Source organism: Nothoprocta perdicaria, unplaced genomic scaffold (assembly GCF_003342845.1).
Source record: "Nothoprocta perdicaria isolate Ctin4 unplaced genomic scaffold, notPer1 scaffold_143, whole genome shotgun sequence".
Classification (NCBI taxonomy): Eukaryota; Metazoa; Chordata; class Aves; order Tinamiformes; family Tinamidae; genus Nothoprocta; species Nothoprocta perdicaria.
This window is the reverse complement of record NW_020454572.1, coordinates 1,604,378-1,616,891: the sequence shown is the minus strand read 5'-3', so window position 1 is coordinate 1,616,891 and position 12,514 is coordinate 1,604,378. Positions and strand designations below refer to the sequence as shown.

At 63.0% G+C, this 12,514-nt stretch overlaps 2 protein-coding genes across 2 annotated transcripts; one reads left to right on the top strand and one right to left on the bottom strand.

Moving 5' to 3' along the window:
- Positions 1-93: 93 nt before the first annotated feature.
- Positions 94-5,359, top strand: POLR2C (RNA polymerase II subunit C; the record flags this gene model as incomplete). Its single annotated transcript, XM_026034358.1, has 8 exons — positions 94-145; positions 395-463; positions 549-601; positions 714-842; positions 1,313-1,364; positions 1,497-1,665; positions 4,362-4,436; positions 4,979-5,359. Coding segments are annotated over 8 exons (744 nt in total), but the record flags the coding sequence as incomplete, so codon positions are not given.
- Positions 5,360-7,885: 2,526 nt separating this feature from the next.
- On the bottom strand, positions 7,886-10,412 carry DOK4 (docking protein 4). The gene is made up of 8 exons (XM_026034402.1): positions 10,347-10,412; positions 9,649-9,756; positions 9,446-9,560; positions 9,241-9,360; positions 8,957-9,146; positions 8,371-8,509; positions 8,112-8,235; positions 7,886-8,039 (listed from the first exon to the last, which is right to left on the bottom strand). Exons 1-8 carry the CDS (start codon positions 10,410-10,412, stop codon positions 7,915-7,917), a joined length of 987 nt encoding a protein of 328 aa, XP_025890187.1. The 3' UTR covers positions 7,886-7,914.
- Between the last annotated feature and the right edge of the window lie 2,102 nt (positions 10,413-12,514).

The following is a 12,514-nucleotide window of genomic DNA, read 5'->3' as shown; positions in this document are numbered from 1 at the left end:
CGGGGCGGCCGCGCGCTGCCGGCGCGGGGCTGGGCGGCCGCTCGGCAGCACCCCCGGCCCGGCCCCGCGCCTCACGCTCGCCGTCTCTCTGCCAGGGTGGCCAACTCCATCCGCAGGGTGTTCATCGCCGAGGTGCCCATCATAGGTACCGGCCTTGCCGCGTGATCCGCCCGCTTGTGGCCCTTGCGCTGCCGCTCCAGCCAGCGCCTCCCCGTTCCCGTCTCCTTCCCCCCCAATCCTGTTGCCCTGCTCAGGGCGGCCCTGGTGTCCAGCCCTTGCGGATATAACCCGTGGAGCGAGAGCTCCTTCCGCCTCCCCGTTTCGGGGTCGTGTTTTCCGCTCGGGTCCCTGCCCCCCGCGCGCCTTCCTGAGCTCGTCCCCTCTCCCCGCGCAGCCATCGACTGGGTGCAGATAGACGCCAACTCCTCCGTGCTGCACGACGAGTTCATCGCGCACCGGCTGGGTGAGTCCCGCGCGAGCGGCAGGAGGGGCCCGGGCACACGGACCCGCCGTGCCGTGCCGTGTCCCGAACTGCCTTCTTTCCCCAGGCCTCATCCCACTCACCAGCGATGACATTGTGGATAAGATGCAGTATTCCAGGGTGAGTAGAGTGAAACATCTTTGATTTTTTTTTTTTTTTTTTTTTTTTTCTAGAAGGGAGGGTGCCAAAAGGAGAGCTTTGGCATCAAGGTTTTGACCTGTGTGTGTCCTAGGACTGCACGTGTGATGAGTTTTGTCCAGAGTGTTCTGTGGAGTTTACCCTGGATGTCCGGTGCAATGAAGACCAGACTCGTCACGTCACATCGCGCGATCTCATCTCCAACAACCCCCGCGTCATACCGGTCAGTCTGATGTTCCTCTCGCCCTCTCTTCGTCCCCATGGGAGCTACGGTGCGCAGTATACGGACTAAGTGATGCCTTTTGAGAAGACCTCGTGCGGCCTGAAACGCCAGTGGGAATGTAGTGAAAGTGCAAGGCAGGAGTATCTGAGGGGGGAAAAGCAGTGTCTGCCCATGCCGTCCACTGCACTGCCCTGTTCTCCTGCCTTGGCTCTCTGGTGGCCTCTCCTCTGTAGGCACTGTGGTCTTTTTAAGACCTCATCCTACATCTTAAGCACATGTGAGGCTTTAATGTAGCCCCAGTAGTGTCCATCTCGCCTTAGACACTCAGATCTGGTGCACCGGTGTCCTGCTGTATCAGGATGGCATCTCCGGGCTGCCGTTGCCAGGCCTTTGAAAGCCAGGCTGCCCCTGCACTTGGGAGAAAGGGGCATTTCTCTGTTAACRCTTCTGCTGCTGCTTCTCTTGTGCAGGTGACGTCTCGGAGCAGAGACAACGACCCCAATGACTACGTGGAGCAGGATGGTGAGTGAAGCCGCACTGGGCATATGGGCTGCAGTCTCTGGTCACTCATAATTACTGCCTTTGCCCTCGTGGGATCCTGCACGTTCACGTGTCCCCCGCGGCCTTCTCGAGCTCCTTTGTGCCCTTCCTCAGACATCCTCATCGTGAAGCTGCGGAAGGGGCAGGAGCTGCGGCTGCGAGCGTACGCCAAGAAGGGCTTTGGCAAGGAGCACGCCAAGTGGAACCCCACGGCCGGCGTGGCCTTCGAGTACGACCCGGACAACGCGCTGAGGCACACGGTGTACCCCAAGCCCGAGGAGTGGTAGGTGCTGGGCTGACAGAGGTGGTCCTATGGTGAAACCCAGGGTGTTAGTAAAACAACAGCTGTAATAATGGTTCAGAACTTGAACCTGGTGATTAAGGGCCTTTAAACTTAAGCATTCACATTTCTGCAGTGTCTGTGTTATTCTTTTTTTCATCACTSTTTGCCCTCAGTGTCAAATGTGGATCAGCCTGGAGAAGTTAGGAAAGATTTCCAAAAAGGCACTTACACTTGAGCTCCAGGGGTAATTTTGGCAAGTAACTGACCACAGCATCCCCTTGCACCGACTGTTCTCTGCTCCGTGCAAAGCGGCCTGCCCCGTGGCTGCCCTTTGCCTCTTCTCGTGCAGTGTCCTTGAAACAGTTCCCGCTGTTTTGTGTCACTCCCCTTCACATTCTTCCCTGCCACTCCTGCATAATTCTTCTTCCCTGGGAAAGTTGTGTGCAGTAAAGCTTGAGGAGTGAATAGAACGGCTCTGGGCAGAGGAGGATATTGTGGGAGCACAGAGAGGAAGATTAAGTTGCAAGGTTTTCTTTTGAAGACCTGGTTGAGGAAGGCCCAGCGGGTGTCCCCCACAGGTCTCCTCRCTCCTGGAGCTCCTGGATGTTCCTCTTGGGCCTCGTCCTCTGCCCAGCCCCTGGCAGAGCCCCGTATCGCTCTGTTCCAGTCGTGGGCTGTGTCTCCACCTCAGCAGCGTGGTTTTGCTTTTGGGAAGCTGCCGCTCTGCTGTGACTGGGCTGAGGACCTCAGCCAGCGGGACTTTTCCGCCAGTASAGTCCTGAGGTGCATCTAGTCGCCCTCCTGTCACGGGCAGCACAGGGAGAGAAAGCTGTGAGCAGAGGGGCTCAGCAGCCACTGCTCCCCCGGCCGCATGTTGCTGTYGGGCCCTCCTTGCCAAGTTGCTCTGCAAGCAGTGGCCCGGGCTATGGTCCTTCCCCCTGCCTGTCCTGAGGCCGGCTGCTTGGCCCCGTTGCAGAGCCTGCTGCTGTGCTGCCCCTTGCTTAATTCAGCTCTCACTAAATGAGTTTCCTAGACGGGGAATCAGCCCTGGTTTCACACCTCGAGCAGGGTTTTTTTGCTGCCTCGAAGACGCCGCGCCGGGTTTGCGCTCTGGAGACGTGAGGCGCCTTTGCTGTGGAGGGTGGAGTTGCAGGGGAAGCTGTAATGTGCATAAAATGGGCAGAGAGCTGCCTGCAGCAGTCTCGCTCCTGGTTTATGGATGGAGGGAGAAACCCCSGCTCGGCTTTGATGGCTTCTGCAGGGCACGTTCCTGAGTCCGGTTCAGTGAGTCTGGGTGAGGACGGGAGATTCGGGCGTTGGTTCCTTCGGCCGTTCGTCAGGGTGATGCCCCGGSATCCGCAGCAGTAACCGGGCCGGCTGGTCACGCGAGGAATCTGGAAATGGGGATGCTTTTCCCTTAGCCTTAGTGACCTTCCCATGAAACTGGACTTTGGGCATGGGTGGTGTGAGGGGGTGGTGGTGGGAAGGCGGCGYGGAGCGAGAGGAGGCCGCTGTGCAGCGGGTCTTCAGTCAGGAGCCCATCACAAGACCTGATGTGCAGGAATTCCGGGCTCTCCATCACCAGGAGCTCAGGGAGTGGAGTTTGGGAGTTTCCGGGCAGCCAGGTGATCTGTGGCAGGCACGGGGCGTCGAAGACTGGCTGACTCCCTTGGGCCACAGATTGGATGCTTGAGAAGCAAGAAAATCTCCTTGATCTCGATCCCGTTCCAAATTGAGATGTGAAAGGATTTTAAGTTTTGTTAYGGGGCCAAATAGGTCTCTGCTTTGGTTGTGATCTAGGTACTCATTCTCTGGCATTGCTGAAGGTAGATTTTGGAGTTTTTCTCGGAGTCACGTGGACACATGCGTGCAGGCTGAGGTTGCAGGTTTACTTTCTCCTGGACACAGGCTTTCCCAGCGTGAGCTTAGGAGAGCTTGGGCTTTAGGAGACCTCAGGGAGCAGCCCCGGCTGCACACAGAGGGGTCAGCGGTGAGGAGTTTGCTGCTCTGCGTGGCCCAAGGCACTTGCTAATGCAGATTGTTTTGTTTGATGGCAGACAAGGCTGCGTCCTCACAAACCTAATGCTTTATACAATAAGCTAGGGGTCTGGAAACAATTTTGGAGAACTCCTTTGTGAAATGCAGGTAAAAGCTGGAAAACCCCCGAGAAATGTTGATTGCCATGGGAGCTGTCTGTTCCTTGCTAATATGTCTTTCTGTCCAAATCCATCTTAACCTCTCTGGAGACAATAAAGAGGTAAATGCCTGTTATCCARAGAGAAAAATATATATCCAAAGAGATAAATATACAGATGTCTGTTTATCTCCTGGTGTTTTGTGAGGTGTCTGAGCATTGCAGACAGAGCCAGGAGTGCTGAGCGGCACAGGCTGCCGCCCTGAGGTGCCGGGAGAGGGGCCAGGGCTGGTGTTGCTGCTGCCCGCAGGCCCGTCGGGCCTCCCCATGGGCGCTGCGCTGCACGCCCCGGGTGCTGGAGCGTTCCTGTGGCTTTTCGGCCCGGGAACCAGTAGCAAGGAAACAGCACAGGCTCCGTTACTCCGTGAACAGGGAGGGCCGGCGTTACAAACACGGTGCGTGCCGGTGGCGGCGATGGCCCTTCCCTGCGAGCAGCCTGTCCCCGCGCTAAGCAGGCCGGTGATGGGACTTTGTGCTGACTCTCCTTGCTCTCTGATTCCAGGCCCAAGAGCGAGTACTCCGAGATCGATGAGGAAGATGCTCAGGCTCCCTATGATCCTAATGGGAAGCCAGAAAGGTAGGAACCTGAATGTGATCCCACTGCTGGGAATCAGGGCGATGCTGCAGGGCCCATCTCTCTCACTTCTGCTGATACGTGTCACATACTCTGCTTGCCAGCCAGGGAGCTGGTGTTCCCTGAAAAGCAGAGCAGGACTTGGAGTTAACCGATGAAATGCCCCAGACTGGCAGGTTTTCCCCTCTGGGGAGTACTGGGCTATTCTGAGTTCGTGTTAATAAGCAAAGCAGTGGGTGGAATGCAAGGCTTGGGCAGGAGGTGGCCTGGGACGCCCGCCCGCGAGGACGCCGGTGTCGTTGGCGCGTGCGGTGTTGGTGCCGCACGGTTCCATGTGGGGCTCCAGCTGCCCCACGGTGCCTGGGCTGGGAGGGCCTCAGCGGTGCCCTGACCGCCGCGTGGGTCCTGCCCGCTCGGGACRGGAGCGACCGTGAGCAGCTGCCAGGGGCTCCGCCTGGGTCGGGACGGCTGGCACAGCACTGCGGGTGCCCTCTGCTCTCTGCACCTCGTCGCAGAGCAGGTGCTAACTTGCCCACCCTCCTCAGGTTTTACTACAACGTGGAGTCCTGCGGTTCTCTCCGCCCGGAGACCATTGTCCTGTCCGCGCTCTCCGGCCTCAAGAAGAAACTGAGCGACCTGCAGACCCAGCTGAGCCACGAGATTCAGAGCGACGTCCTCACTATAAATTGAGGTGCCCCTTGGCAGGAGACTGCCCAGCCACGAGCTCTGTGGAAGGTTCCTGCCTCTGCCTGGCAGGGCCTGGGCAAAGCTGCACCTGCCTGGCCGGAGGCTTTGGCCTCCCTGCCTCCCTCTGCCCTCCCTGTCCCACCCTTCCTGACCCTTCCAGCCCCTGCTGCTCAGCAACACCTCTTCCCTTACACTCCCTCTCAAATAAGGAAGATAAATAAACAGTAAACAGGACATCGAGACCTGTATGGTAAAGAATTTCTGGGTGTTGTAAGTGTCTTTGCTGAGCTGGAATTTCTCCCTGTGATCCTGGTGTTTCAGTCCAGGGTTCTGGACTCTGGTCAGGTGGCTTTCGGAAGTGGGAAGCACATCCCTTGGTTACACAACCTGTCTTATTCGCATGTCCCTTCCTTACTGTGCCGAATAAAGCCTTACCCCCTATGTTCAGCWATCCCTGAAAGCTCGTCCGGGACTGCAGGAAGAGATGTCACATCATTTACTTCTCTCCAGTAGACGTTAACTTAATGAGATCTGCTTTGGAGGGGGCACTGCTCTCCACCGCWGATTGCTGCTCTTGATGCTGTGCTCTGAGGAGAGCGAAACCCCCYCCAGGCAGTAGCCCTGGCGTTTTGGAGCCGGGGCTGTCGTTGAAGCCGGGGCTTGAAGCTGGGCTGGGCCACGGGGCCCCGGCGCGCCAGGGCGCTGAGCTGTGCTTAAAGGCTCCTCTGGATCGGACTCTCTCCGTATAATGTTTATGTTAGGAAGTGGGACAGCAGGACTCGGGTGTTACTGACCCCCCACAGCAGCCTCAAGTGCCCACGAGGTCAGGGGTGGTTTGTTTGCTGGGCTGGAACTTGAGGCAAGCTCCAAACCGTTGCCACCCTGGCAGCATCCGGGTGCTTTGGGTCACCCCTGCTCTTCCTCCCCTTCATCAGCACCCAGCAGCACTTAGGCTCACTTCCCCAATGACACTTTCCCTCTGAGCCGTGGCCGGAGACAACGTGATCTACGTGGAAGGGGAGGCCGCGGGTGCCAGCAGGGCCTGGCAGGGAGGTGACATGGGCCCCGAAAGGGCCGAGGAGCCTGCGTGGGGCCGAGGCAGCGCTGCCCTTTCCCGAGGGAAGAGCTGCCCAAGCAGGGCCAAGCAGGACCAGCTGGGTGTCCCGCCCCCGCAGCTGCCTTGTCCCTTGTCCCCGCAGGAGGCTGGAGGCCTCACAGAGCCTTCACCCAGCGCGGGGCCTCGCGCCTCCCGCGCGCGCCGCTCAAGGCAGACCGGGAAGGGTGCATCACGGTTGTTTATTGATGGAGCAATTCCTTAAAAAAAAACAAACAAACAAAAAAAAACCCCCTTTTTTTGGTAATAAACACTAAATCCCATCTTCTCCAGAGGAGGGGGTAGCCGGGCCATGCCGGCACGTTCCCCTCCTACTTCTCCCAGGCAGCGTCAGGGTGCCGGTGAACCCACCTGCACCAGCACCTGCACCCGTCCGAGGGGGTGGCAGCCCTTCCCTGTCCCCAAACCGCGCCAGCAGATCCCCAGTGTCACCCACAAACTACACAGACCCAAGAYACGCTGTATTTACAGAGCACAGGTTCCCACAGCACAACGCTTCTCGGCCTAAGAGGAAGGAGCCGGAGCTTGAAGGAAAAGAAACCAACCCACCGAGCAACCAACCCGGCCCCTAGACCGGAAAGAAAACGCGAAGGAAACACCTCAGTTCGTACTGCGATAAAAAGATAGCCCTTCTAAAGGAGTTCAATAAATAGGAGACCTAGAAAACGGATTGCTTGAGTTCAAGCTAGTGAAGCGAGCCCCGCGGGCATCGTTTGCAGCCGTTGCCCCCGCGAGCAGCGTGGCGGCGGGAGCGCGAGCGAGGGGACTGGGGGCTGTGGCGAGGGCGGCTTGCCCTGCTCGGTGCTCCCGGGCGCCCGGCRGCTCCTGGGCCAGCAGGACGTGGTGCCCGGGGCACCGCGGCGCCGACGGGGCAGAAGGTGCCAGGCGGCCCCAGCGGGGCCCTCGCCACGCGCACGAGTCCTCCGCTGGCAGCGGGAAGGGCAGTTTCTCCTGAGACATCTTGATGAGACGGCGTGGGGTTCAGTACCTCAGAGAAGGGCAAAAGGAGCTTGACGGCGCCCCAGGGAGCCCCGTTCTTCACACGGGGTGAGGACGCGGGACGCTCGGCTGGCCCCCGTGGGYCTTCCAGCCACGTCTCCTTCCATGGTCGCCCCAGGAGGGTCCTGGCTGCAGGACATTCAGTGTGGTGGACGCCAGGGACACTCCCTGTGGTGGCAGAATGGCCGTGGGCGCTGTTCCTCTTCCATGGTGCAAGTCCCTGCTCTTTTCCGCCTCCCAGCTGTGTCCTCAGGCCTTAAAAAGCGCCAAGTGTCTCCTCTCCCAAGGTCTCTTCGGTGGCTATGACGTTTGCATTTGCGGGAGAAGGAAGAAGTCTCGTCCTATAGCATACGTATGTGCAATATATATTCAAAATCCTTTAACACAGAGCTAGTTATCATCACCTTCCATAAGGGCAGGCCAGGGTGAGAGCCCCCGCTGCCAGCACCTGGGCCTCARAGGTCTTGGAGTGGAGGTTGCCTCGGCCTGCCTCCCCCTCCAGCTCCTACGGCAAGGGGCTCTTGGCCTCTCCGAGGGGAGCGGAGGGGCCCCAGATCCTTGTCAAGGCCACAGAAAAAAAAAAAAAAGGGGGGGGTGGCACCCAAAAGGAGCCCATCCGAAGCTCCGTGCGCTCCTCGGCTCCGTGGCAGCAGGCCCGGGGGGTTCCCGCCGCGCTGCGGCTCACGGAGACGGCTCGGGCTCCCTGCTTTCGCTCTTGGCGCTYGGCGAGGGCTTTGGCTTCAGGAGGATGAACCTGTTGAGGAGGTCGGTGTCCGAGCGGGCCTGGGCGCCCGCGTACGCCTCGCCTGCGAACGAAGCACAGTTGGTGCCGCGCCGGGGACGGCGCCGGGGCACGCGGGGAGCGCGGCCGCACTCACCGGCGTAGCTGGAGGACTCGGCCATGTTCTGCGAGCCCGTGATGTGGTGCCAGTAGGCGCTGCGGGGCAGCATGGTGGTGGGCGTGCAGGGGTAGGAGAAGTGCTCGGTGCCCTTGTTCAGCAGCTGGAGCGGAGGGACAGGGGCCTGAAGGGGCGCTGGCGGCCACAGTGACACCCCAAAACACCCCCCTTTTGGGCAGGGACCTCCYGTGCCGTCCCCCCTTTCGGGTCACCCCGAGTGCCCTGTGGCCTATCTCACCCTGACGTTTTTCTCCATCTCCAGCAGGACCCTCTTGTGCTGCTCGGCGATGGCCAACGTGGCGCTGTGCACGCGCTGGTAGATCTGCTCGCCCTCCTGGGTCTGGAAGGTGTAGAGGCCTTCGCCCGCGTCGCACATCCTGCGGGGCCGGAGCGCGGGCGTCACGCACGGACCCTCCTCGCTCGCCCCTGCCCCAGCCGCGCTCACGCCGGGCAGCGGAGCCCGAGCCTGGCGCGGACACGGGGAGCCGCCCGAGGCGCTGCACGGGAGCTGAATGAGYGACGCCCCTCACCCAGGCATCAGCCCCAGCGCCCCGACGGGGGAAATGGCAGGGGGAGACAGAGCTGGGGACACTAGCACCTCCTCCCCTCCGCTCCATAAAGGAGCCTGAAGTGCTGAATCAGCGGAAGGTGATGAAAGGGAAGCTCATGTTTCCTCCCCTCYGTAGCTGCTAATTAGCAGGAAAAGCCCCTAACGCAGTCAGGCCCCACGGAACTGAACGGCATCAGCCCCCTGAATGCCCCCGATGGCTGTGGCCAMGCGCCCGGCACCAGGGCTGCCCCGCGCGCCACGGGCCCCGTCTCACCGGCCGGCCTCGAAGGTGAAGCGGGTGGCATCGCGCCCGTAGCGCCGCAGGGAGCACAGGGGCCAGGAGAGCAGCTTGAGGCGGGGGTTGTGCACGTCCCAGAGGTAGATGTTCTCGTGGGTGATCTGCAGCTTGCACTCGCCGTACACATCCAGGTTGGGGCACGGGAGGAGGAACACGTTGAACCGGTCTGGAGCACGCGGYGAGGGGGGAAAGCCGAAACAGAAGCAGAAAATGAGGGGGGCCGAGGCGGGGGTCGCGCGGCGCCGCCGGCGCTCACCCACCCGTCTGCTCGCACTGCACGCCGGGYGCCAGCAGGTCGGGCTCCCCCAGGCTGATGTCGTTGAGGCGGGCGCCCAGGCACTCCACGGACAGCGTCTTGTACCACTCCTCGGCCTCCAGCTCTGCAAGGCAGCGAGCGCGGCCGTCACGCGCAGGGCGGGCGGGCGGGCGGGCCGCCCCACGCCCCCGCGGCGCCCCTGCGCTCACCCGAGTCGCAGGTGAACGTGCGGGCCGAGTCGTCGGGGAAGATGATGGCCACCGCCTGCCTCTTGGTCTCCTTGGGCAGCCGCGTGATGCACTTGACGTTGCTGATCTCCGTCACCTGCGGGGTGGCAAGGGCAGGGTGCCACCGGGGCGCCACGGCGGGGGTTGCCTGCAGGCAGGGCAGCAGCGYGGGGCGAGGGCCTCACCTTGGGGCAGCCGCGCAGGCACACGGACTTCTCATCCGGGTACTTCTCCAGGCGCTGGGGCCCCTTGCTGGAGGATTTCCTGAAGACCAGCCAGCAGCGCCGGTAGATCTGCGAGACACGGAGCCCGCCGCGGCTGCGGGAGGCCGCCAGCGTGCCGGCCTCCCCACACACCTGGACTCCACGCATGCATCGGCCTCCCTGCACACACCGGCCTCTCCACACACCCAGCCTCCCTGCACGCCCAGCCTCCCTGCCTCAGTTCTGCCAGCTCCGAAGCGAGGCGCCCAGCACAGGATCCGGCTCTGCTCGATGCCTCCGAGAGCAACACGTGGAGCAGTCTGCGGGGCCGCTGCGCACCCGTCGGCTCCAGGGCTGCCACACAGCGGGACGTGGCCGCAAGGGGGACCTCAGCCCCTGCCCTAGTGTGGCCCTTGAACACGGCTTCTTTTCCCCAAATGCTGCTTTTTGGCCCCAAACGCCAGCGCCCCCAGGCCTGCAATGCCAGTGCCCCCCGTGATGGATGCTCCGAGGTGGCGGGCGGCACCGGTGCAGGGAAGAGGCTGCTGGAAAAAGCAGCCTCTCCGGGGAGGCGCCGCGGCACAAAGCTGCAGGAGGCAGGCAGCCCGGCCCGGCTGCGCGAAACCCGCAGCGACCCGCGGAGCCGGCGCCGCCCRCGCCCGCCCGGCCCCGCCGCTTACCCCCAGCTTCCTGCTCTTCATTTTCACGTAGCCCTGCTTGACGATGTCGGTGACATTCGTAGCCATGGCGGAGCCCGGCTCCCCTCGCCGCCAGCACCCTCGCCCCTCGCCTTCGCGCCCCACTCCTCCTCTTCCTCCAGGCACCTGCGCCGGGCTGCTCCCGCCGCCTCAGCGCTGCCCGCGCCCCGGCTTTGTCCTAGCGCCGGCAGCCCTCATGGTGCCCGCGGCGCTGGCTCCCGCCCCGGCACCGGCTGCGAAACAGAAATGACAGATAGATTAGAGATAGTGACATCTTTCTCTGCCGCTCTCCGGCGCGCGCCCCCTCCTCCTTTCTCTCCTCCTCCCTGCTCTGGCTGAACCATCGCGGAGCGGCAAGGTGGCTCGCGGCGGCGCAGTGGAACAGTCCGACCTTAACCCCTGCCCGCGCCGCGCTGCCGAGCGCCCTGCACGGCACCTGTGGCAGGAAGGCAAAGCGAGGGGCTGCGCACCCACGTCCCCCTGGTACTGGGCGATGCCAGACCTCACCCACGGGTCTCCACCACCTCTCGGACTCCGCCAGCTCCCTCACAGGCTTCCCGCTTGGGCACTCAAGTGACCGTAGCCAAAGATGGGGGCATCAGTAGGCTTCAGGGTTAACAATGTCTTGCTCCCAGCAYTGAAGCGCTGCAATAGCGGGGCTTGCACCCCTTCCGCTGCCTCTGGCTTGGGCGATGCTCCGGCAAGCACTGTGCCGAAGATCCCAAAGACAAACAGAGCCGGTGGGTGCCTGTGTGCCCGGCACCCGCATCCCGGCCAGGAGCTGGGGCTCCCTCGCCCGCCGGTGTCGCTTCTGCTCCCTCCCGGCATTTCCCTCCCGTTCCGAAAGGGGCATGGGGCCAAAGCCGCGTCATTCATCTCCTCGGCTGCATGAGGAGATGCCATTCCCGAGCCCAGGCCACCCCCGGCAYGCTCCGCTTGTCCCTCCTGTGCTGGCAGCCTCGGGTGCTGCGAGGGCCCGGCCCGGCTGCACGAGGATCCCGTGGCCGCCCCGGCCGCGCCAAGAGCCGCCTGCCACCCGCGGGCACGAGCAGCCGGTGCCAACAGGCGGCACGGCGCCATGCAGCYCCGCTCCGGCCTGCATGGATCCTCCCTAGGGATGGGATGAGCTCGGCCACAGCCTCCTTCCTTCCCCACGTGGGGAGGAGCGGGAGGCGAGACCGGAGCAGATCCGGGCTGTCAGGAAAAGCCTTTGGAAGCGCCTTGGCCTTGACATGGATGAAATCACAGCCTGGATTTCCTGTGCGCGCCGGCCCAGCGAGCGCGGGCCCGCGGGGCGCCGGAGCGGCCGGAAGCGCTCCAGGATTTGCTCCGAGTGAGCCTGGTGCGGGCCGGAGAAGGACGCGAGCGCGTGGCAGCCGGGGTTTCGGGGGGACCGCGGGTGGCCCTCAGGGGAAGCAGCCAGCCCCAGGGACAAGAGCCCCCCGTCATTCCCGCTGCTGCCTCTGCACTTGGAGCAGTGCCTTTCCTCCATGGAAAAATCCCYTCGGAAGGCAGTAACCAAGGAGACAGCCTGTGGCAGCGGGACGGCAGCTCCTCCCCGGGGAGGGTCGGGACGCCGCGCAGCTCGGCCGCTGCCAGAGCGCCTCTGATTATCCGGGACAATCCTGCAGGCCTGTCCCACAGCCGCGCACGGCAATGCGGCCCGCTTCGGGATCGGGAGCAGCTTCAGGGAGCCACTGTGACCCYGGCCTGGCCCCTCGGGAGCTGCCCGGGGACGTGTGTGCCCCGGGTCGTGTCCCTCGCGCGCGGTGGCACCGGGGAAGCCGAGGACGCAGCCGGGCATCTGCTGCCCCTCCGCACCTGGGTCGTCCCAGGACCGCGTCACTGCACAGACCTTGGTCACCTGGACCGGGCCACCCCCGACCTGTGTCACCCTCGGACCTGGGCTGCCCCAGGCTTGTGCCACCCCCCACACTGCGGCCACCTGGACTCCGGCCACCTCCCCGTCCTCCCATGCGGTGCCACCCCCAGACCCTCAGCCACCCCAAAGCCGAGGCAGCCCCCTGACCTCAACCACCCCGAGGACCTCGGCCACCGGGGACAGTGTCACCCACAGTCCTTGGTCACCCAGGTCTCGGCCGCCCCTCGACCCGTGTCACCCCCCGTCCCCCCACCTCGCCGCAGCGCCC